The sequence below is a fragment of the Nothobranchius furzeri genome, chromosome 15 (assembly GCF_043380555.1).
Source record: "Nothobranchius furzeri strain GRZ-AD chromosome 15, NfurGRZ-RIMD1, whole genome shotgun sequence".
Lineage (NCBI taxonomy): Eukaryota > Metazoa > Chordata > Actinopteri > Cyprinodontiformes > Nothobranchiidae > Nothobranchius > Nothobranchius furzeri.
This window is the reverse complement of record NC_091755.1, coordinates 33,717,969-33,742,678: the sequence shown is the minus strand read 5'-3', so window position 1 is coordinate 33,742,678 and position 24,710 is coordinate 33,717,969. Positions and strand designations below refer to the sequence as shown.

Here is a 24,710-nt window from a genome sequence, read left to right as displayed (position 1 = left end):
TTTTTGTGATCCTGTTGATCTTTGGAGTTTTCTGCTTCCTGTGAACTGGACAAAGCAACAGAAGACAGCTGATCATGCAACACCAAACTTGCATCGTTCTTCCTGTGGCTTCAGTGAAATCCTGAACATAGTAAGAAATTATACTGAGAAGACACCAAGGTAAATATTCTCAAACATTTAAAGAAAATCTACATTTTCCTTCTTTTGACAGAGTCTTGCATTAATCTGAAACTGCAGGAGTCACGGTGCATTATTTACCATGTTACTTTTGCTTAAACCAGACTTTTTCATAATTTTTGTCTTTAGGCTTTATAAATGTTGTCAGTTTGCTTCTTGTGTGTTCAGAGAGTTGTTTTAGTTTATTTTAAACCACTCACTACCTGACCATTTGGTTAAACTCTTTTGTTCAAATCACATTTTTCATTTACGTAGGTCTGCCATCGTGACGTGACATTATTGTGGTGTGATTGAGTCATGGAGGAGAGGAGGCGGATGAACTACACGGTCCAGAGGGAGATCCTGGATGAAGGAGAGCTGGATGACATTGCAAAAAAGTCTGACTTCAAACCATCTTTCTGTGACAAGTTGGCAAAGTCAGCGAGGTAAGAACAGTTATAACATGTTATCCAGTAATGTTAATCAAAAATCACCCTCTGCTACAAAATGAAAAATAATTGTTGCCTTAGATGTTTTATTTGAGCAGAATGAATGTTAATATGCGCATGACTGAGGTATGTTTACTGCAGTGAAACGTTTTTGTCAGAATTTCCAGTTTTTAGAGACGTCTTTGCTCCAGTGCAGAACGTCCTGTTATGAAAGGGACATTTAGGCCATTTTGAAGTACATCTCTGTGTAAAAATAATAAATAAATACTAACGTATCCACTGTTGATAACTCCCTGGTGGACTCTGTTCCGGGAAACTGCTGATAATCTTTTGAAGTGCAGCCAACTGCTGCCGTCCTAAAGCTCGTGCAATTTTATTTTATAAACCTTTCCATCTTCACAAGTTCTGTATGGCACGGTTATTTCCGCTGGATTTGATCCCACCAAGAGTTCTTGTGAATCACCACAGAACTCCGTGTGAGTAGAATTGTAGTGAAAACTCTAAAATAACCAAATATGAAAGAAGAAAATAAAACTTAACAGTGGGTAATGAAGGTAATAAAGAATAATAGCAGTTAATGGTGGCTGAATTTAGTAAAATATAGGTTAAAAGTTGCCGAACAAAGAAACATTTTATCTTAAAGTGGCCAGATAAAGGAAAAATGATGGTTAGATGTGGATAAAACAAGAGAAAGTAAGGGTAAAAAGTAGCAATAGAAAGGAAAAATATGTTAAAAGTGGCTAAACAGAAAAAATAAAAGATAAAAGTAGCTGAATAAAGGAAAATAAAGGTTAAAAGTAGTAAAGTAAGTGAAAGAATGCTGAAAGTGGCAAAAAAATAGGAAATAAAGAAAATAAAGGTGCATCAAGACAAGAAAACAATGTATTTGTCTTGTTTGGGTTCAGGTGTTAGGCCCAGGACGTGTAGAATCAGTCACGACACAAGAGATTAAAATTTAACAGGGATTTATTAATGTAAACCAAGGGAGCACCACAATGTGTGGTGAGGTGGATGGGTCTCCGGCTCGAGAGGCTCTGGAAGACAGAGGACAGTTATCTGTTGATGGGGAGAAGATGCAGACTGAGAACTGGGGCTTGCAGTAGCTTTGAGATGGAGAGGGGAAGCAGATCTGAGGTGATAGTCGTAGGAAGGGCTCGAAGGTAGGGAACAGTTGCAAGGACTCAAGAGGCGGTGTTCAGGTATTCCAGGCAGGGTGAGTGGTGGGAGAGCAGAGCAGATAGGTGGCAGGCAGATGTGAACTCCAGAGTAGATCCTGGAGGGTAATGTTGGTTTGGAGAAGATGGTCAGGATACCCAATGTGAGTACATCTTTTCTAAATGTCCTCTAATGTAATTTTCTTTCTCTCTGACTGGAACTGAAACTCAGGTGTTCAGGTCCCAAGGCGAAGAGCTGCCTGCTGAGAACTGTTCCTGTAGCATCATGGCTGCCTCGTTACTCCTTCAAACAAGACGCGCTGGGCGATCTGATCTCGGGCATCAGCGTGGGGATCATGCAGCTGCCACAGGGTGAGAATCAGGACAGGTCTAAACTGTGCTGCACAAAATCCTTTGTCATCTAACACAATTAGACTTAACGACATCAACGACCCCTTGGGGGTAGAGAGGAGGGTTATTCATAGGTAGTTTCAGCTCGTTAAGCAATAGCAGACAGTTACAGTTTATAAGCTCATCTGTCTCATATTCAGGGTCAGGGTTGAGGTCCTGCTCTAAGTGGAGGAGTATAAGTATCTCGGGGTCTTGTTCATGAGTGAGGAAAAGATGGAGCGCGAAATCGACAGGCAGATTGGTGCTGCGTCTGCAGCAATGTGGGTGTCGTACCGATCTGCCGTGGTGAAAAGAGAGCTGAGCCAGAAGGCAAAACTACCCTCACCTATGGCCACAAGCTTTGGGTAGGACGAAAGGAATCATTTTGCCGATCCAAGCGGCCAAAATGAGATTTCTCCGCAGGGGGGCTGGGCTCTCCCTCAAAGATAGGGTGAGAAGTTTGGTGATCCTGGAGGGGCTTGAAGTAGACTCGCTGCTCCTCCACATCGAGAGAAACCAGTTGAGGTGGACTGGGCATCTAGTTAGAATGTCTCCTGGACACCTCCCTGGTGAGGTTTTCCAGGCACGTCCAACCGGAAGAAGACCTAAAGGAAAACTCAGGACACGCTGGAGGGACCATGTCTCTCGGCTGACCAGGGAACACCTTGGGATTCCCTTGGAGGAGCTGCCCCAAGTGGCTGGGGACAGGGAAGTCTGGGCCTCCCTGCTTAGGCTACTGCCCCTACGACCCGACCCCAGATGACCAGTGAAAAATGGATGGATGGATATCTCATATTTCTATCAGAATTGAGAAAGCTCCTCGGATGAGAAGTGAAATGTCTTCAAGAGACCAAAGAAGTTCAGTTGACTTCAATTGAACTCTGTTCGATGGTTTTAATCTATTTACATCCCGAAATTATAGAAAATCTTATTCATTCCATGGTTGATTTTAGGTATGGCCTATGCTTTGCTGGCATCTGTTCCTCCAGTCTTTGGTTTATACTCCTCTTTCTACCCGGTCCTCATCTACTTCATCTTTGGGACATCCAAGCACATCTCAATCGGTAGGAATTTTATCCTTTGTCTGGTTTGCCATGAAGTCGGTAATTACCTAACAGTTGTTACAGATTATGACTTGTCCAAAACTTTTGAAGCTGATGAAGTTGTTAAGCTCCAGTGAAATACTCACTTTCCTGATAGCTGGCCATTATGACTTGCTTCCTAATTCAGGAACATATGCAGTGATGAGCGTGATGATCGGAGGAGTGACGGAGCGAATAGCTCCAGACTCAAATTTTATGATATGGGACAATGTGACCAACTCCAGCATCATTGACACCGTTGCTCGTGATGCAGAGAGGGTCCGAGCGGCGGCAGCTGTCACATTTATGTCCGGACTGTTTCAGGTAGGAATTAAACCACAGGAAATCAACAAATCTCTTAGACAAAACATCTTCTGTTAGTTTTTATTTGTAAAAGTGGACCTCTAAATGAACTAACACCATTGTAAACTCAGACTTAAATGCGTTTTTTGAACAGGATATAATAGTTACTGATTATCTTCCCACACAAAGTTGAGCCTCTTTATCACTTTTAACGCGTGTTGATGCAAAGGTCCAGGTTAACTTGAGTTTCTTCATCAATCCAGGTTTAACGGTCTGATTGTTTTAGATAACTTTGGCATGTAAAGGTTTTACTACACCTGGTCAACATGACAGGTTAAAAGTTAAAGGACCATAGTTGTCAGACACTGGCGTGTGGGTGAAAATTGAGTTCCGCATTTGATCCAACCCCATGGGGAGCGGTGAGCTGCAGATCCCGTTGTTGATTTGGTTTAACCCCCCAATCCAACCTCTTAAAGCTGAGTGTCAAGGAGGGAGTAATTGGGTTCTTTTTATTTTTTAAGTCTTTGGTATGACCCAACTGGGATTTGAACCCCAATCTACCAGTCTCAGGGTGGGCATTCTACCTCTAGGCAACTGAGCTGGTTCTAACAATTAATAATTTGGGAAACTTGCATGACCCAATATGAAATTAAGGTTAATAAAATAACTTAGATCAGAAAATCTTCAGTTTTCCTAAAATTGGTTGAAGCAAAAATGAATACACCCCACAACAAAAACTACTACCGTGATTTTCAAGGGCAGCACCAGGTCTAATAGTCATGGAATGAACACGCTGGCGACATGTTGCAACATCTATCTTTTCCATTCTTCAAGAATAACCTGTTTTAGAGCCTGGATGCTGGATGGAGAGCGATGCTCAACTTGATGCTTCAGAATTCCTCACGGGTGTTGGATTGGGTTCAGATCAGGAGACACACTTGGCCATTCAATCACCTTCACCCTGTTCTTCTGCAGAAATGCAACAGTGGCTTTAGATGTGTGTTTTGGATCGTTGTCGTTTTGGAAAAGTGCACGACGACCAAGTGATGGCAGCATCTTCTCCTTCAGTATAGAGCAGTACGTTGTTGAGTTCATGATATCATCAATGAAATGCAGCTCCCCAACACCAGCAGCACTCACGCAGCCCCACATAAAGACACCACCACCACCGTGTTTCACTGTAGGCACCATACATTTCTCTTTGAAATCCTCACCTTTACAATGCCATTCAGTATTGAAACCATTAGTTCCAAAAACAGAGATCTTTGTGTCATCACTCCAGAGTCTAGTCCCAGCAGTATCCACCTCTTTCAGCATGGGCCCTAGCAAATCCTAGAAGTGCTTTTTAGAGCATGGGCTTTAGGAGAGGCTTCCTTCGTGGAAGATACCCATGCATGTCGTTCCTCTGCGGTGTGTGCCGTATGGTGTCATGGGAAAGGTCACTCCAGTTTGGCTTTCTACAGCTTTCCCACACAAAGTTGAGCCTCTTTATCACCTTTAAGGCGTGTTGATGCAAAGGTCCAGGTTAACTTGAGTTTCTTCATCAATCCAGGTTTAACGGTCTGATTGTTTTAGATAACTTTGGCATGTAAAGGTTTTACTAAACCTGGTCAGCGTGACAGGTTAAAAGTTAAAGGACCATAGTTGTCAGACACTGGCGTGTGGGTGAAAATTGAGCTCCGCATTCGACCCAACCCCATGCTGCAGATCCCGTTGTTGATTTAGTTTAACCCCCCAATCCAACCCCTTAAAGCTGAGTGTCAAGGAGGGAGGCACTGGGTCCTTTTTATTTTTTAAGTCTTTGGTATGACCCAACTGGGATTTGAACCCCAAATTTTAGTGATGGGCTTTAGAAGAGGCTTCCTTCATGGAAGATACCCACGCATGTCGTTCCTCTGCGGTGTGTGTCGTATGGTGTCACGGGAAAGGTCACTCCAGTTTGGCTTTCTACAGCTTTAGCTAACTGCAGTGAACTTTCATGGTGATTTTTTATTTTTTCAAATTTTCTCATCAGAAGACGCTTCTGTCAAGATGTTAACTTCTGTGGATGGCCTGGACGTCTCTAGAAGATGGTTGCACTTCCATCTTTCTTAAAAATTTGAATCACTTTGCTACAGTATAAAGCTTTGCTGATCTTCTTGTAGCCCTCACCTTTTTTGTCTGAAAAAATTATTTCCTTTCTCAGATTTTGACATTTTCTTTGTTAAGTAATGTTCTTTTATAGCCACCTGTCTGCTGGACACCTCTTAAATAAATCATTAGACTCACCTGTAGTTGGATGCCTGTTAATTAGAATTTTGTAGTCTTACGTGTGGCTTTTCTCCTCAGACTGTAACTGGGGTGTACTCATTTTTGCAACATGTGCTTGAATGGATTTGTTAGGAAAATCACTTTTTTGTGTGCAAATTAACAAATCTTGTTTGCAATCAATGGATTAGTGAAAGTATTTTTAGTATGGCATCTCATAGAAAATGTTAATTCTGAAAGGAAACTAAGGGCTTTCTGACAAATGTAGTGGCGTGTACTCATTTAGGCTGAGCACTGTAAATTTCCACTCATCATGCAATATACACACAAAAAATTTGGTTTAACTGAGAATTTAAGAGTTTAACTGCAATTTTTCATGCTGTGATACTAACTTGATATTTAAAAGCAGTGCATACATGTTTACTGAAAATTTACGTCAAACATTTACTATGCTTTTGTTGTGTGGTGCAATCCAAACTCTGTCGTCTGGCTTCTACTATCGTAATAAATGATATTGAATTTTATTATATTGTATGGTTTTGCCAGATTCTTACCAGTACACACCCCTATGTGATGTCCATTCACCTCTGATGTTTTGTGTGGTTAGATTCTGCTCGGCGTGGTCCAGTTTGGCTTTGTGGTGACCTACCTGTCTGAGCCACTTGTTCGAGGTTACACCACCGGAGCCGCCATCCACGTCATTGTCTCCCAGCTCAAATATACCTTTGGTATCAGCCCTCTGAGATACAGCGGACCTCTCTCCTTAATTTATGTAAGAACGATGTGCTCAATTTTCTAACTCGGATCTCAAATGGGATCCTTTATTCCTGCTGAGTGATTATCTTAATAAGGCAATGCAACAGAAAAGAGTCAAAAGTCGGTGTTGCCGATGATCATTCCCAGACTTGAAAAGTAATCGGTCATCGTTTAAACTGATCTGTAAAGACTTTTTTGAATCTGGTTTTGCTTAACAGGTCTGTAAAAACATTTCAGACATCAACTATTAACAATCTATGGAAAACTGTGGAAACCCATTCCTGCCTCTGATTTTAAAAATTATTTGTATCTCATAATTGTGAGATGGTTTCTGCTAACTTTGAGATAGCTTAGTCATTACAAATTACGTTAAACTTTTTTTTATCAGAGTTGCAGGAACAGGCTTCTGTAATAGCCTAAAACATCATAAAACATCATTTTAAGATCCTTTTCATGTTTGCATCCTCAGTAACATTTATTTACTTTATTATTTCTTTTTTACTTCCTCTCAGACTGTGCTGGAGGTGTGCCATCTCCTCCCAAAGACAAATATTGGCACGTTAGTTGTCAGCATTGTCTCCATCGTTGGCCTCATTCTTGCTAAGGAGCTTAATACATACCTGAGTAAAAAGCTACCTGTTCCTATACCTGTGGAGCTGATCGCTGTGAGTACACAGTATCTCTTAAACAAACTTAAACGTGTGGGGAATTAAATGAATATTTCATCTGTTTTCCAGATTATCATTGCCACAGTAATCTCTTGGCAAGTTAATTTAGAGATGAAGTATGGAGTGGATGTGGTGGGAGAGATTCCCTCAGGGTGAGAAAGCCAGAGTGACACATATCTTTATGTGTGATAAATAATGATTGTAACGACTCTCCCGCTCTGCTGCTGTCTTGTTTTACATCAGCCTTCAGCCTCCTGTTGTCCCGGCCGTGTCTTTGTTCAGCCAGGTGATCGGGGATGCCTTCGCTCTGTCTGTGGTTGGTTATGGCATTGCCATCTCTCTGGGACGAATATTTGCTCTAAAATACGGCTACAAGGTGGACAGCAACCAGGTACTGAGAAGGATTGGGGTAACATTTTATTACTGCATGAACTGTTATGAAATATATGTTTTCTTTGTGATTTAGGAGTTAATCGCCCTTGGTTTAAGCAACTCCATCGGTGGAATTTTTCAGTGTTTTGCCATCAGCTGTTCCATGTCTCGTTCGTTGGTTCAAGAGAGCTCGGGAGGAAAAACTCAGGTCAGTAAAATGGTGAAATGGTAAATGGCCTGTATTTCTATAACGCCATTTAAGGGTTCTACAGCCCCCCAAGGCACTTCACAACACCATCAGTCATTCACCCATTCACGCACACATTCACACGCTGGTGATGATGAGCTACAGTGTAGCCACAGCTGCCTCAGGTCACACTAGCGCCACCAGTCCTTCTGACCACCACCTTCAGACAAGGCAGGTTTAATGTCTTGCCCAAGGACACAACAGCACCATTCTCCGGCAGGAGCCGGGATTGAGCCTTCAACCTTCCGATTGCTGGACAACCTGCTCTACCTCCCGAGCTACTGCAGCCCCTGCCTGTGTAAACAAAAGTACCTTTTTAAAGCTGCCTCGTTTTCTGTAGTGTGAATCAAAATGATTCCATGTAACCTGGCATGGTTTGTTGCCAACTGACCTGAGGAAGTGTTTATTTTGTTACATTCTGAGAAAATTAGTTAAATTTTCAGATAATTTTTTTTCATATTATTATAAATCCACACTTAAAATAATAAGTAAACAGGAATAGGTATTTTTGAGTTGGAGTCAATAATGCATACAAAGTAAAATGCCACAGATGTTTCCTGATGTTGACTCCTTTTATAAGTTATGCCTCCATCATTAATCTCTTTAATGGTTTCTTTTTCTTCAAAGCCTTCCTCTGACCTGTCTCCCGTGATATTCATCCATTCACCGTGTGCCTGTTCCCTCTCACTTCCCTGCAGGTTGCTGGGGCTTTATCAGCAGTTGTTATACTTTTCATCACTCTCTGGATTGGAAGGCTCTTTGAAGAGCTGCCCAAGGTACTGTGTGTGTATGTGTGTGTGTGTATGTGTGTGTGTGCGTGCATGGGTGTGTGCATGTGTGTGTGTTTCTGATCATTTTTAGGTGCGTTCATGAACATGTGTTTCAGATTGAACAGGAATGTGCATGAAATTCCCCAAAGTCAAGAGAAAAAAACTTCACAGCTGAAGTTCTGCTGTTATTATCTCAAAGTGATTCGTGCAAACTCTACACTGCCTTTAGTTTTACATTTATTGATCATTCTAGGAAAAAGTACAATTGTAACCATGTGACTTGCTGAACTGGAAGCTTGCAAAGTTCTCATGCAACATAAATGTGAAAAGGAAACGTTTCAGTCAGATGTAAAATGGGTTTATATAATGTGATTAAAGCTTTTTGTCATTACATTTCTCCATGCATTGTGCCTCTCGAACTTTAAATAATTTTCTTACCTTCTGGTTGATTTTTCAGGCCGTGCTGGCTGCCATCATCTTGGTTAATCTTCATGGCATGATGAAGCAGTTCTTGGACATCCCTGCTCTGTGGAGAAGCAACAAAATAGACATGGTGAGCCTCAGAGAAAATCCTCTATAATTGGGTGAAGAGGTCTAGAGGCTAACGCTGAGGTCAAGGTCAAGGTCACATTTATTTCTAAAGCACACTTATTATTGCTTTCGCAACCCAAAGTGCTGCACAACACAGAAGATAAAATCGCAAACAAGTATAACTAAAAACCATAAAACCATAAAAATCAGCAAGTTAGGATAAAAACAGCATTACATCATACAATTATAAAATCAATAAAAATGAGAAAGAATGACAATGACAAAATAGAATCATCCTACATAAAAGTCAGGTTGAATAAATGAGTTTTAAGCAAGGACTTAAAAACATCCAGACTTTGTGAGGTCCTGATCTGCAGAGGAAGACTGTTCCAGAGTGTAGGACCGGCCACAGAAAAAGCCCTATCTCCTCTCATCTTTAGGCAAGCCTTTGGAACTGATAATAAAAACTGTGAGCCCGACCACAAATTCCTGGTAGGATTGTTGATTGACAATAAATCATCTGTATAAAGAGGGGCCAGACCATAAAGTGATTTATAAACAAAAAGCAACAATTTAAACTGAATCCTGTAATGCACTGGGAGCCAGTGAAGGGAAGTAAGCACTGGAGAGATGTGATCATGCTTCCTTGTACCTGTTAAAAGGCGGGCTGCTGCATTTTGAACCAGTTGCAAGCGGTTTAAGGACGAATGCCCTAATCCGTAGTACAGGGAATTGCAGTAATCTAGTCAACAGGAGACAAAGAGATGAATAACATGTTCAAAGACAGTTTCCGGCAAATAGCACTTAACCTTTGCAAGTTGCCTCAAGTGATAAAAACCAGACTGGACCACTGCACTTATCTGTCTGTCCAATTTAAACGAACCATCCATAAAAAAAAACAGGTTTTTCACATAAGGCTTTACAAAATCCGAAAGGGAACCAAGTGGGCTCACCGCACCCTTCAACAGGTCTCCACTGCCAAAAACTAAAATCTCTGTCTTCGGGTCATTCAATTTCATAAAATTAATTGACATTCATTGCTTCAAATCAGCTAAGCAGACCATTAAGGAAACAGCTGAATCCGGGATGAGTGAGCGATATATCTGAAGGTCATCAGCAAAGCAATGAAAAGTAATGTTGTGTCTGGCGAAGATAGAGGACAATGGTAAAATATACAGTGAGAAACTTGTTGGCCCTAAAATGGAACCTTGTGGAACACCACAAGTCACAGGTGCTGGTGGTGATGTAAAAGTTCCCAAGTTCACAGAAAAAGACTTGTCCTGTAGATAAGACTGAAACCAATCAAGCACTGTGCCCCTTATACCAACACAAGACTCTAACCGAGACAACAGAATATCATGATCAATGGTGTCAAAAGCAGCAGATAATTCTAGCAGCCTTAAAGCAGCTGATTTGCCAGAATCATTGATCATTAATAAATCATTCACCACTCGTAGAAGTGCACTTTCAGTGCTGTGCCGTGCTTTAAACCCCGACTGAAATTTGTCTGAAATGTGATGTATGGACAGAAAATCCTGTAGCTGTGCATGAACAACTTTCTCCAGAACTTTTGATAAGAAACTAAGTTTGGAAATAGGTCTGTAATTAGATAGGCAAGTTGCATCCAGGCTTGGCTTCATTAAAAGGGGATTCACTATAGCCTGTTTAAAACACAGCGGAACACACCCTGAGAGAAGGGAACAGTTCATTAGTCTGTGCACAGCTGAAGCAACACTGTCAAAGGCCTGCTTAAACAAACGAGGTGGAATAACATCAAGTGGACAGACTGAAGGTTTTAAACGATGGACAATATCTGATAACTCCTCCAAGGAGAAAGGTTGAAACTGACACCAAGATGATAAACAATCTGGATAAGAACTTGGATCTACGATAGAGGATGTTAAAATGGAAGATCTAATCTGTGAAATATTTTCGACAATAAAGGACAAAAAGCGGTCACATAATTTTTGAGAAGGTATACAAGTACTTCCAATGCTGGGGTTCACAATACTGTTAAAAGCACTAAATAAAACCTGCGGTCTGTGACTATTGGTGGAAACAAGGTTGCACATGAACTCAGATTTTGCCTGTTTCACACAGTTCTGATAAACAGTCAGGCAGTCTCACAGTGCAAGTAGAGACACATGTAGCTTGTCCTTCTTCCACTTCCTTTCAGCACGCCTGCACGCCCGTCTACAGGCACGTGTGGTTTCATTCAGCCATGGCTCCAGAATTTTTTTTTTTATTATACCGCACAGCTTTCAGGGAAGCCACATTATCAAGGATGTTTAAGCAAGTAGAATTTAAAAAATCCGCTAAGTCGTTGACAGAAGTTGAGTCCATAAAATCAACAGCCGAGAATTCAGCAGAAAAATCAGAGACAGTCACGTCATTAAAAAATCTTCTCTGTCCTTGCATTGCAGTTCTCTCCACTGGGCCGTGTAATTCCAATGTAAAATGGACTGGAAAATGGTCAGAAACACCCTGATCGAGAATGTTTGTAATGTTTATACCTAAACCATGCGACAAAACTAAATCCAGCGTATGACCTTTTTCATGAGTTGGACCAGTAACCCACTGAACTACGTTAAATGAGTCAATGATGTTTAAAAACTCCTTAACCAAGGGTGTGGCCTCACAACATAAATGAATATTAAAATCGCCAATAATCAAAAACACATCATACTCGAGAGCAACTCCGGCCACAAAATCAGAGAACTCTCTAATAAAGTTATTGTTAAATTTGGGAGGGCGGTAGATAAGGGCACAAAGCACTGTCGGAGGCAGCCTACCATGTGAGCCCCTGGATGCACGACACGGACGCGGGCAGCCCGGAGGAGACCTCTCAAGAGAGTGTCCACACCGGCAGCCGCTCCCGCAATCGCGCAGGGCTCGGCAGAGACGACCGCCCCCTCCGTCCCCACCCACCGGCGCCCTCGGAGGAGCATCGGGGGCGGAGAATGAAGGGAGGATGACGGCTGAGTCGAGAGGATCGGAGGACAACGGCAGCACCGGGCCCAACCAGGGTCCGCCACGACGGGCATCTTGTTGTCTACACTCCCTGGATCCACGTTTCACACAAGAACATGATTCCCAGCTGATGCATTTTAAAAAAGTCATTTAGAATAAAAGTTTTATTTACCAGGGATCTGGAATTGAGCAGACACATCTTAATTGTAGAACCCTTTGCATCTGCTTGGAATCTGGGAAAGGAGCGGAGATTCGAAAAGATCACGCCGCGTCTCCCGTGACGTGGCTTCCTCGGCCGAAAAGCTCCCGTCATCTGATACGACGGTGATGCCCGGTCTCCTAGGAAGATCGGCTGGATCCATCGACGGCGTAATTTTCCGGACAATCCTCCGCATGACCGCTGATAAGCTCTAATTCTGACAAGCACACCTGAGCGCCGTCCTCTTTTCTGAGGCCTCCGCCAGAGAGCCTGCGACCGAAGGAGGAGAGGCGGGAGCGGTTCAGATGACAGGTGGAGGAGGGAGGTTTGATGAGCATCCTCCCAGTAAAAAATTATTCCAAAAAAGCTCGTAGGATTCCTTAATTTCAAAAAGAGTCTGGCGATCATAAACGAGAAGGCCAGAAACACTATGAAAAGACGCCAAAAACACATTCAGAACATATAAAAGCAGCAAGAATCTGAAGGCTGAAAGATGTGTCGCCGTGCCCACTGCTGGCGCCGCCATCTTCCGACCATGATAACCCATTGTTAGCTGCTGAGCTAACAATGCTTATGGTAAATTAGAAACAAATAGTCGGGTCTAAGAATATCTCAAGTTACTTTTTCAGTTTGCAATAATGCAATATCAAAGTGAAACATATTTATCTACTTATCAACTTTACTGTGTATGACTCGTCTCGGCTTGAGCACTGGAATCTGCTGGCGCTCATCCATGAATAGCGTTTGGAAAATGGGCTGCAGTACCCACAATTGACCACAGAATGTCACCATTTCTCTGACAGAAACACCAAAATTCAGTGTTTTTGGTAGCAACAAAATGATTTTGTTCATGTTGTAAAAGCTGTTTAAATCTGCTCCAGTTTCTCTTTTTAACCATCATAGTCAAAACTTATATAATTTTTTTGCACCAAATATTAAAGGTCCAAACACTAGAATTGAAAATGCAAATGGTGTCTTGTGTTGTTTTACCGCTCTGCTTCAATGTGTTTCTCCAGCTGGTCTGGATAGCTACGTTCCTCCTGACCGTGGTGTTGAACCCGGATCTGGGTCTTGCCGCCTCCATTGCTTTTTCCATGCTCACCGTCATCTTCAGGACACAGCTGTACGTTCCCACACACACACACACACACACACACACACACACACACACACACACACACACACACACACACACACACACACACACACACACACACACACATACACACACACACACACACACACACATACACACACACACACACACACACACATGCATACACACACACACACACACATACACTCACACACACATACACTCACACACACACACACACACACACACACACACACACACACACATACACACACACACACACACACACACACACACACACACACACACATACACACACACACACACACACACACACACACACACACACACACACACACACACACACATGCATACACACACACACACACACACACATACACTCACACACACATACACTCACACACACACACACACACACACACACACACACACATGCACACATGCATACACACACACACATGCACATGCACACACACACATGCATACACGCACACACACACACACATACTCGTCTAGTTTTTGTTGTGAGGACTGTTATTGACTTCCATTCATTTTAGTGACTGGACTGTGCCTAACCCTAACCCTAACCCTAACTCTAACCATAACCAGTCTATTGCTAACCCTAACATTATCTAAAACATAATTCACACCAAACTTCTAAAACTAACGAGTATAGCTCTGTAACACTGTACCGAAGTGAGGAACAGCAAAATGTCCTCACTACTTGCTACTGATGTCCTCAGTTTGCAGGTAAAAAACTTGTCATTGGTCCTCCCTCACTTGATGTATAGACAAGTACATTCACACACACATACACACACGCACACATGCATTCACACAACATAATGTGTCATAATTCATTTTTTTTCTTATTTGGATTTTAAATTTTAAAAGCATCAAACCTTCTTTTTAAATACTTTTTTCCATAAAGTAGTAAAATTGAATGCATCAGCCGTTGTTTTGTTTTATATTTCAGACCCAAGTATTCGTTGTTAGGACAGGTGGAAGACACCGATATTTACAAGCCAGTGGAGGAATATGACCAGGTATTTAACACAAACTCAAAGAGCTTCTGCTCTGGAGATGAACTTTTAACTACGCAGCTTCTCGTACCAAATGTAGCCGACATACATACCATTCTGCTTAATGTCTTTGATGTCCCTCGACTTTCTGCTGCATTATTAATACTTGTCTCTTCCTTATTTAAAATTCATCACTATTTTAAAATTCAAGCAGTTATGTAATCAGGCACAAGGAGAAACACTGACAAGAGTACAGCAGGCAATAAAAGTAGTAGTAGTACTACATCAGATTTGATGGGTGATACTTTTACTAAAATTACTGAAAGCATAAAAAAGATTTTCAACTTTATCTACAGTGGGGGGTTGCCAGCCATCCCTTAACATAAGGAATTATAATGATTTAAAACTAAAATATTTATTTGTAAGAAATTTTCTCCTCAAGCTGTGTCACTTCAACCCAGACAAGAAAATCCAATGCTCAAAGGTCACAGGTCACAAGTTCTGTGACTTATAATCAACCAGAAAGGACAGCCATTGGGTTTTAAAGACCAAGTTCACTGAGAAACTGTCTTTTACGTGTTATTTTTGAAAGTCGATCTGCCACTCTGAGTTTCACATGCAGTCTTCTACCCCTATTTCCTGCATTAGGCAACGATAGAGAATAGACGGGGAAACAGTAGGGGTTGGAAAAAGCCATGCAGATGTATGTCACATTGAAAATTAGAATTGATTTAGGACTCACCCATCTTGGATTCACCCAGGAGAGAGCAGAGCGCATCTCGGCAATAGAAGCTAACCATTAGCATTAGCAACTCTTCAACATGGCAGAAACCCTTCAGGCTTGTGATGTTTGTGGAGATAAACATCAATGTTGCAAAGCAAACAGAGTCGGTGGCAGAGTCATGTTGCAGTTAGCCAATCAAAAGCAAGATGTCAGAATATCAGGAAATAATAATGATCGAGACTCCAACCTGCTGTCCTCTGCTCCCTTCAGCTCTGGCTTACTTCTACTTCCTAAAACAGGAGCTTGACAGCACGAATCACAAAGTTAAAAGACAAACTGTGTCACAAGAATGGTTTACATTTATTATCAAGACATATAACTAAATAAAAAACAAACCTCAGTGTGTTGATAGCTAACAATGCTCACGTCATTGTCCTCTGTGTGTCTCTGAGGCTGTAGCTTGGAGTCACACGGATGTTCCAGGTCTGTTTGAAAACTGCTTCTTTTCCTCAGAGGGTGTCCGAAAATAATCCAAGTCTCATGCTTCGGTTGTCTTTTTTCCCAACCTAACTGTTTTATGTGAGCAAAATCACTGAAGAGAGGTGATTTTCAACTTCTCTGATATAAAATGTACATTTTGCTCCAGTTTAGTATAGAGCACAAGTGAAACTCAAAAAATTAGAAAATTCTGCTGAAGTCCATTTATTTCAGTCATTCACCTCAGAGTGAGAGACCATGTAAAGCAGGGGTGTCAAACTTATTTTAGCTCAGGGGCCACATTGAGAAAAATCTAGTTCCAAGTGGGCCTGACTGGTAAATTAAAACCTGCTTTTCTCCCAGTCATTGAGGGCGCACCATCTGTAGCGAGGCTTACAGCGCGGGACCATTGCACTCTGACCCTGTCCAGCGCTCCAACGAGTGCGGTGAACATATCAGCTGCTGTTGATGTATCCGTCATGGGCACCAGCTCAACAAACTCCTCGGTGACGGTCAACGTGTCATCAACTCCGCGGATGAAAATCGCCAGTTGAGCAACATCTGTAATGTCCGTGCTTTCATCAATAGCAACTAAAAAAGCAACAAAGGACTTTACTTTTTCCTTCAATTGGCTGTCCAAATGAAAGTAAACGCAGACTGCTGTTACTTCAGTCCAGCCAACAGTTCATTCACCTTCTCTCTTCTCCGCTGTCCTTCAAATCATTCATATTTTTCGGCATGAAGACTCACAAAATGGCGACGAAGATTATATTCTTTCAGCGCGGCATCATGCTGTGAACACACCCAACACACAGCTTTTCCGTTCACTTCCATGAAAAAAAGGGGGGGGGGGTCCATTTTCCTTGGAACAACCTGCACTCGGTGTCCACTTTTCTCCTTTCTGACAGAGACATCTTGGGCTGAAGCACAATATGTAGACACCGTATGAGATATAGGGGGGTCAAAACAAAGTAGCTTGTCAGAACACCTGTTGCACAGCTTAACACAATGCTCATTACACCATCTAGTGGACGTATTGGGAACAGCAGTTTTGTATTGGAAAATTAGAGTTTATTTTCACTCTACATTGCAAAGTATGAAAATAAAGTTTATACAACCATCTCGCGGGCCGGACTAAACCCGTTTGAGTGCCGGATCCGGCCCGCAGGCCGTATGTTGGCACCCCTGATGTAAAGGCTCAAGAACCCTTTTCAGGTGTTTTGGATTCATTAGCTTATTAGAGTGTGATACTTCAAGTGTATTGAACATTTTCACAATATTCTAACTGTCAGAGATTTTGAATGTGGGGTTTTCATAAGCTGTCAGCCATAATAGCACAATTATAACAAATTAAGGCTTGAAATATCTGGTTTTGCATGTAAATAGTCTATCTCGTGTATTCATTTCACCCTTTCAGTCGAATTACTGAGAAAAATAAATGTTTGCACCAAATTCAAAATTTTCCTCAGTAGTTTAAGCATTTGTTTCCCTTTACTGCCTCAGAGTTTTGTGAGTTGTTTAGCAACTTGGCTGATTTTTCTGCAGACGTGTGTTTGGACTCTTAGATATTGGAAGTGTTACTTAGATGGTGTGAAGCATTTAGTAAATATTTTTTGTGTTTATCTCATTAATTTGGTTTAGGTGAGGCAGGTGCCAGGAATTTTAATATTCCGCTCCTCTGCCACCCTATACTTTGCCAATGCTGAGATGTACCAAGAAGCCCTGGGAAAGAAGGTGAGAACACACACACACACACACACACACACACACACACACACACACACACACACACACACACACACACACACACAGACAATATACCCCGACTAACTGCCGACACCATCCATCTTGCTACATTTTCTCTGCAGCTAACTTCTCTTTTACAAACATTGTTTTTGACACTCTAACAACTGACGAGACGCGTCACCAATTCACACATCACGGCCGTGACAGACATTGTTAAAAATGTCATCCCACTAATTTCTCTTCCCTTTTCTTTCCTTTGGCTTGTTGAAACACCCCACCTCCCTCTCTCCCCATTTCTTCCTCCTTCTTCTTCCTTTTCACGTCTCTCTGATTTAAACATGAAGACAAATTGAGAAAATTTGGACAAAAGGTGCCAAAAAGCTGAGCAGCGGGAGGGGGAGTAAAAGCTGAATTAAAGAGGGAGATAATGGAACGTCTCACTCGTTGAAACGTCAGCATGTCAAAGACACAGCTTCTCTCTGTTACTTTTTCATCTTTAGAGCACTAATAGGAGCTTTTATTGAGCACCCAGGCAGATGCTGAAGAGTTGATTGCAAGGTGAGGAATTCCCACTTAAACAAATGGAGGCCCTTTCTTAGAGGTTTTGTTATGGTGAAAGCATAATGCCACTAAGATAAAAGGTATTTCGATTTATTTACTTTCTGTTTTTCACTGATATTAACTAAACTTGTGACTTGTATGTGTGTAATGAGGAAATTACTGACCAAACACCCTGCATTTATTACCCTTTCTCTTATTAGTTTGTAAAATCATTCTATGTAAAAAGAATTTCAGTTTAAAGCACCATCAAAGTCATCCAGGTTGTTTTTACTCCTGCCAGTTTGTTTTTACAGGGATGGTGTCCCAGTGACGCCAAACAGATGGATATTAGATAAAAATGTGGGAAGGGATCCAGAGCTGAGAAGTGGGTTATGAGAGGAGCAGGTTTAGAGCTAAGCCAGGAAGTCAAGCTGCAGGGGAGGAAACGGGCGGGGAGCGCAAGAGTGAAAAACAAGGCAGACAAGGTGAATGCTAAATAAATAGTGATGGAGCAGGAAGAAGATGTGGTGTTGGCAAGAAGCTAGTGTAACACAGAAATCACTAAGTAACCATACTAATATAATAATTCTATTAGGGTTAAGCTGGTGATAGCTAGTGTTAGCAGGGGTGAGGTACGATCGCGAGTGCCGGATTCCTGATGGTTTTAGATGTTTCTCTGCATCAATACTACAGATTTGAATAAGACAAGAGATTAGCAGCTCCTGCAGAACCCGATGAAGGCTGAGGAAATCATTTAGCAGCTAGAGTCAAGTGTGTCTGAGCAGGGACATATCAAAAACATTACTTGTCTATTAGCACAACAAGGCTATTTGTGTGCACATACATGAGACGTGGCTTTTTGCTTCTTCCAGAAGGGAAGGGGGAGCAGGAACAGAAGCTATAGCTATTCAAATATTAAATTTTCTCCTCCTCCTCTTCTTAATTACATCACCAACCCCAGCTTGAAATTAAATTAAGCTTTATCTCATGATCAGTGGCTGAATATTATTGTTTAACAGCATGCTGATCATTGTCACATCTGCTCCACAAGTTATTTTTGTGTCTAGATCTAAGTTTGTGGTGTGTTTTATTTCCCCCCCCCCCCCCCCCATCACTAATGCCATTTTCTGACTTAAGTAGGCCTAGATATAAACTTTCATGAGTTTGCTGCTTTTTTTTAGTCTGGCATTGACATCACAAAGATTCTGTCTGCAAAGAAGAAACTGGCAGCCAAAAGAAAGAGGCATGAAAAGAGGAATGCAAAAAGAGCCGAGAAAGAGCCGAAGAGAAACGGGGTACAAATGGTAGGTAAAAATGTTATTTCAGCATAGAAGCACCTCTGTGACACGTCTACTTCCACCTAGCAGGAGGAGCCAGATTTGGAGCAACATAAGAAGATTTCCGTCATTCAGATGGATGATGAGCCTGACCCCTCGCTCCCAAGAGCCATCATCCTTGACCTCAGCCCTGTCAACTTTCTGGACACAGTCGGTGTCAAGACGCTGCAAAGTGTAAGACCATGGGAATCACATTACAGCTCATGTTCCTTAAAAACGGTTTTCCATTTTGAAAAATAACAAAACATTTTAGGCCTTTTTTGCAAACCTTTCCAAAAATCATTACCCATCATCCATGCCTCTGCTTTTTTCCAGCCAAGTCACGTTTAATCTTTTAGAAGAATTTATTTATTTTCATTTAAACACTCTTGCTTTATGCTTGTTTGTGTCTCAGATTCGGAGAGACTATGGAGAAATTGGCATTATGGTTGTCTTTGCAGGCTGTCAAAGTAAGTGTTTTGATGTATTTTTGCTCTATAAATCAAAGTCAATCTGTTCTAAATACGATCTTATATTTGATTCTGGTTCATAAAGGAACTAAACCTGTGGGTTCAGGTGTATTTTAGAGCAGTAAAATGTTCAATTTTAGCGTTTAGTTTAGCATGGAAAAACCTTAACTGTAAGAAAGGAAACGTTGAATTTACTTAACCAAGTTATGTTAAATGGTTCCACTAAACTTAAAGAGCAAGTCACCCCCAAATAAACTTTTTTTTTTGCTGATAAACTAAATAAACGAGTGTCTAATCGTGCTGCAGACACGTGTCGTCAATAATTTGGCACTTCAGTGCATCTTAGTTAAAATTTAAATATTCTGCCTAAAACTGGCAGTGTTGTGCTGTTGTCAGGTAAAAACTCTGCACTGTATTTTAATTTAAATCTGCCACCGCTATTGGCTAAGAAGTATGCTATGATGTAAACTGGTACATTATGATGTCACAATGCTGTTGTGAGCCTGAGTGAGTGTGTATTTGTTAGCGGCTCCGCCCTCTCGGTCTGCCAGGCAACAGCATGTGTTGCATTTTTCAAACATGAAGCGGGAGTGGAGTTAGACTCTGGTAGGGGTTGACTTGCTCTTTAATATAGAGGCACCAGTTGACATAACTTGATGATGTAAATTTAACATTCCCTTTTTGTGGATCTAATTTGCTCGATTCCCAAGCAAAAATGTATAAAAGACTAAAAGGCTTACCGCTTCTCAACAAAGCTGGGATCGTTCCAGATTACAATAAAAGATCAACAGCGCTGATTTGGCTGTTTTGCACTGACAACCAGTTACATGAAAAAAAAGCTATGTTAAAATTGAATGCTTGTACTCTCAGGGTTTAATTATTTATTTATTTATTTATTTATTTGTTTGTCAAACATCTTGGGCAAATAAGTTCTTGATTAAAAAAACACAAAATTGCTTTATTTTTTACCCACAAATCCCCTTTGTCCCGAATTTCCTTGCACCATTTCGCTACAGTTTTACCTCCATATATTTCTGTGTTTTGGTTTTGATTTTTATCTTTGTGTCTGTAGCTGGTGTGGTGAAGAACCTGGAGACTGGTGGTTTCTTTAATGACAAAGTGAAGAAGTCTTGCCTCTTCTCCACCATCCATGATGCCGTTCTCCACTGTCAGTCTGCCAGATCGGCGAGCCGGGACCCGGAGGCACAAGTAGTTGTGGTATGAGTATCATCATTTACTGTGTTCAAACAGCATTTTGATACAAAATAGGAGACTGTGAATGAAAAACAACTTTCAACAGGAGACATTTGCATCATTTTCATCCATAATTTTACAGTATAAAACAAATGACAGTGATCTCCACTTCTTTACCATATTGTAGTATTACCAACACTGTAAAAATGCTTCACTGTAATTATTTTACTGAGATCCAGAAATAATTATCAACATCAAAGAGCCACATTTAACAATTCATATTACTCTACACTGGAGCAACTAGGGTCACCGGAACCAGCTGACATAACTTGGTTAAGTAAAATCAACATTTAATATTTCTAGAGAGCACTTGTTATTTTTTTAAACATGATGGGTCACTCTGAGGCCCTGTCCACACGTAGCCGGGGATCTGCCAAAACGTAGATATTTTTCTACGTTTTGGCCTGGCATCCACACGAAAACGGAGTTTTTTCACACGAAAACGGATCGTTTTCTCCGTTTTGGGTGTCTGCGTGTGGACAGACAAAACCGGAGTTTTAAGGTCCGCAACGTCAATTTCCGCGACAAACAAATGCTGACATCACGTGTGCGACCTGTGTTTACACTAGCCGACAGCATGGATGCCCTCAGAGCTGCGCTCACTTTATCAATTGTCCAAGCGCTTTTTGCTTGTTTGTTTTTGCAAGCGGAATTACTGCTCCTTGCTGAAGACCACAGACGAAGGACGAGGTTAAGAACGGGGGAAGTACTGCCGCCTACAGGTCTGGCATGTCCTTAACAACGTATTTATCCGGGTACGTGTGGACAGAGTTTTTTTTTAAACGAGGTGGTGTGGATGCAAGTTATTGGAAGGGCGGATATTCGTTTTTAAAAAAACCCGGCTACGTGTGGACTAGGCCTGAGTTTCGCATGCAGGCTGAACATGAAAATGGTTTTCTACCCTATTTCCTGCATTAGCCGCCAATAGAAAATAGACACACAAAAATAACTCAAATCTATGACACTGTAAAATTACATTCATGGACTCACCAATCTTGGCTCCGAAATAGGGAAGGCTGTGTAAATTTTTGCATCCAGGAGTGAGCAGAGCACATCTCGGCTAGTTAGCATTAGAAACTCCACAACACGGTGGAACATGTTCATGCTTGTGTCATTTGTAACAATAACATTTAACATTGCAGAGTGAATAGACACAGTGGAAGAGTCACTATGCTGTTAGTGAATCAGATGCAAAATGTTGAAATGTCATGAATATTAATGAGGAAGACTCCAAATCCTGTCGTCATCAGCCCCCCTCACCTCCGGCTAACTTTTACTTCCAAATAAGACCAAAATTGTATATTCAATCTTAGATTAGATTTTTTTTTTTGGGGGGGGGGGGGTTGTTTTGTTTTGTTTATTTTGGAAACTGAGGCTTATCTGTTAAAATGTGGCGGTGGTAGTTTATGGTTTGGGTTTTTTTTTGCTGTTTGCCTTTCCTTCATAAAATAAAATTGAATTGCAAAATTTACCTAACAAATTCTATAAGTTAAACAATTTAGTTATTTTGTTATGCTTTTAAGAAACTCTGCTCATAGCTAGTCCAGTTTAAAGCACAAATTAAGGAAATTATTGAAAATTCTGAATTTGGAACCTGTACTAAATAAACTATAAATCACGTATGTGTTTCTGTTAAAGGATGCTGAAGCATCTTCATGTGTTGCAGGACCCTGATGGTCCTTTATGTTTAGCTAACTAGACTCAATAAGGGGTCAGACAACCCTGCACTGTTCATAAAGTGTCTCTCGTCTAAATTAATTAATAAAGAACATCTCATTACTGACTAAAGATGGAGTTCCCATTACAGCTTGTGACGTAGAACAGATACATTAAACATGGCCTAACAGACGATAATTAAAATGTCTTTTTTTTCTTTAAACCTTCTTGTAAAAGCATCTTGGAAACGATTGTGACATTTAAAGAAATATTAATTTCATAGGTTTTAATGTGAATGTTATCATTTTCTTTGTGCACATTTAAATGGTGTTTTGTGTTAGTTAGGGTTATGCAGCAGGATTAGCTCTCATCCCATCTTCAGTCTCAGTCTGAAGGCAAATGCTTAGCAGAAGACGGTGTGTTGTGCTGATCTCATCATGTTTAAACACTTTTGCCTGCAAAGCGTGTCATCGTGTCATTTCAGCCAGACCTGCTTTCTAGCTCATTTGCAAATCTGGCCTCAATAGGTTTACTTGAATAGAAACCTTTTCATTCTGTTTGTAATTTCCTTCTTGACCTAACACAGACACAAATGATTGGGAGAAGAGTGTGAGATTGGTCAAGGGATTTGTGTGAAAGATTACACACACATGTGCAAACACACATGCATGAGAACAAGCAGGCAGCAGCTGATAAACAGCTAGATGTTTTCCTGTGCATGCAGATCATATTGGTCTACATTTTGGAGGAAAATATGTTTGTTTAGGCATCAATCTGCTTTAAATGGTGCCTCCGTTCCCTTCAGCTCAGTTTAATCACACGGTTTCCTTTTAATTACGGACTTATTTCAGCACATAACAAAGCAATCAGCATCCTGAATTCTCCCCAAAAGCCCCATCAAATGCAATTTAGTCATCTCTGAAGGAAGATTTACTCAAAACTATTACCTCTGAGTCACATTTCCAGGCAGATGTCTTCACTGAGATTGAAAATAATTAACAAAAATATATTTTAAAATCAGTTTTTTGTTGTTTTGCTTCATCTTTTCCTTCTGCTTCACAGGATTTGACAGCAACACGCTTTTGAGTGCTGAGAGAAGCAATGGAGGATGTTATACGCTCTGCTGAAGGATGGCTTCAGTTGTTGTTATCCATCAGAAATAAAGTCTGACTTCCTTTTCTACCTACATCTTTTTACATGTACTTGTTTTGTTTTGGTGAGTTTTACATAACCTGTGTGTGTTTCCTGTTGTGAGATATGAGGACTTGATGAAAACAAGTTAATTACTAGAAAAGGTTTATTGTGTTGTTTGAGAATATCTACTATTTTTCATTGACACCCAAAACGAAAGATCCTGGTGAGATGTCATATTTCTAAAAGTAAAACTTTAGTTTTAGTAGATAAAAAAAATTGTGATAAAATTAGCTAACTTCTTTACAGTTGATAAATATTCTTAATTTTATCATTTAAATTTGAGACACAACAAGAAATCTCTAATCAGACATGAAATAAGTGATGGAATAACAAATAAAAACAGTGTCTATCGTTCTCCTGCACACAGCTCAGCATCACATTTGGACATAAAGACTGAAAAATGTTTTCTCTTTGTTCCTGGATTCATGCCCGTTCTTTTTTATATACCTGCAGGCAATTAAAAGTTGGAAGAGATTTATTTATGTTGATCTTCTGCAACATTGCTCTACCAAAACAAGCCGTTTTTGACTGAAACCAGGTAGACGATGACTCATTGTTTACTGGAATGGAGCACAGTGAATCACATTTAATCATTTTGTAACAAAGAGATTTTCCTGTAATGATTTCTTTTGAAAAATGCGTTTTATGTTCTTTGGCACAAACATTATCATTTTGTTCTTGATGTATTCCCGTAAAAAGAAAGCTCATTAAATTTCTTCTCAAAGCGAACTTCAAACAGAAGTTTGATGGATCTTTTCAAAAGTTCTCATTATTATCATTGTGATTATCTATCATTTTTATCTTTTGTAGTCGTGTTGTAAATCATTTTTGGAGCTCCTGTTATAATTTGAACCAGCAGAGGTCAGCAGAATTAAAATTTGTGTCATGGTCTGCGTCTCC

At 40.8% G+C, this 24,710-nt stretch overlaps 1 protein-coding gene across 2 annotated transcripts; it reads left to right on the top strand.

Annotated features, from left to right (window-relative positions):
* The first annotated feature begins 474 nt into the window (after positions 1 to 474).
* On the top strand, positions 475 to 24,700 carry slc26a6 (solute carrier family 26 member 6). 2 transcript variants are annotated; one of them, XM_015967434.3, is made up of 19 exons: positions 475 to 602; positions 1,992 to 2,131; positions 3,103 to 3,213; positions 3,380 to 3,555; positions 6,389 to 6,553; positions 7,050 to 7,202; positions 7,275 to 7,357; positions 7,449 to 7,596; positions 7,672 to 7,785; positions 8,523 to 8,600; positions 9,052 to 9,147; positions 13,311 to 13,417; positions 14,388 to 14,457; positions 17,276 to 17,368; positions 19,102 to 19,224; positions 19,288 to 19,431; positions 19,652 to 19,706; positions 20,779 to 20,924; positions 23,679 to 24,700. In XM_015967434.3, the coding sequence occupies exons 1-19, from the start codon at positions 475 to 477 to the stop codon at positions 23,700 to 23,702; spliced, it is 2,154 nt and encodes a 717-aa protein (XP_015822920.2). In that variant the 3' UTR covers positions 23,703 to 24,700. The 2 variants fall into 2 exon arrangements, with proteins under 2 accessions (XP_015822920.2, XP_054602323.1); XM_054746348.2 differs by having other exon boundaries at positions 19,285 to 19,431.
* Positions 24,701 to 24,710: the final 10 nt, after the last annotated feature.

Bases quoted from the DNA above. Each gene is read 5' to 3' on its own strand.
- slc26a6 (XM_054746348.2), top strand. From the start codon at position 475: ATGGAGGAGAGGAGGCGGATGAACTACACGGTCCAGAGGGAGATCCTG. The intron at 8,601-9,051 runs GTACTGTGTGTG...TTGATTTTTCAG, and splicing joins TCTTTGAAGAGCTGCCCAAG to GCCGTGCTGGCTGCCATCAT. The intron at 17,369-19,101 runs GTGAGAACACAC...GCTTTTTTTTAG, and splicing joins AAGAAGCCCTGGGAAAGAAG to TCTGGCATTGACATCACAAA.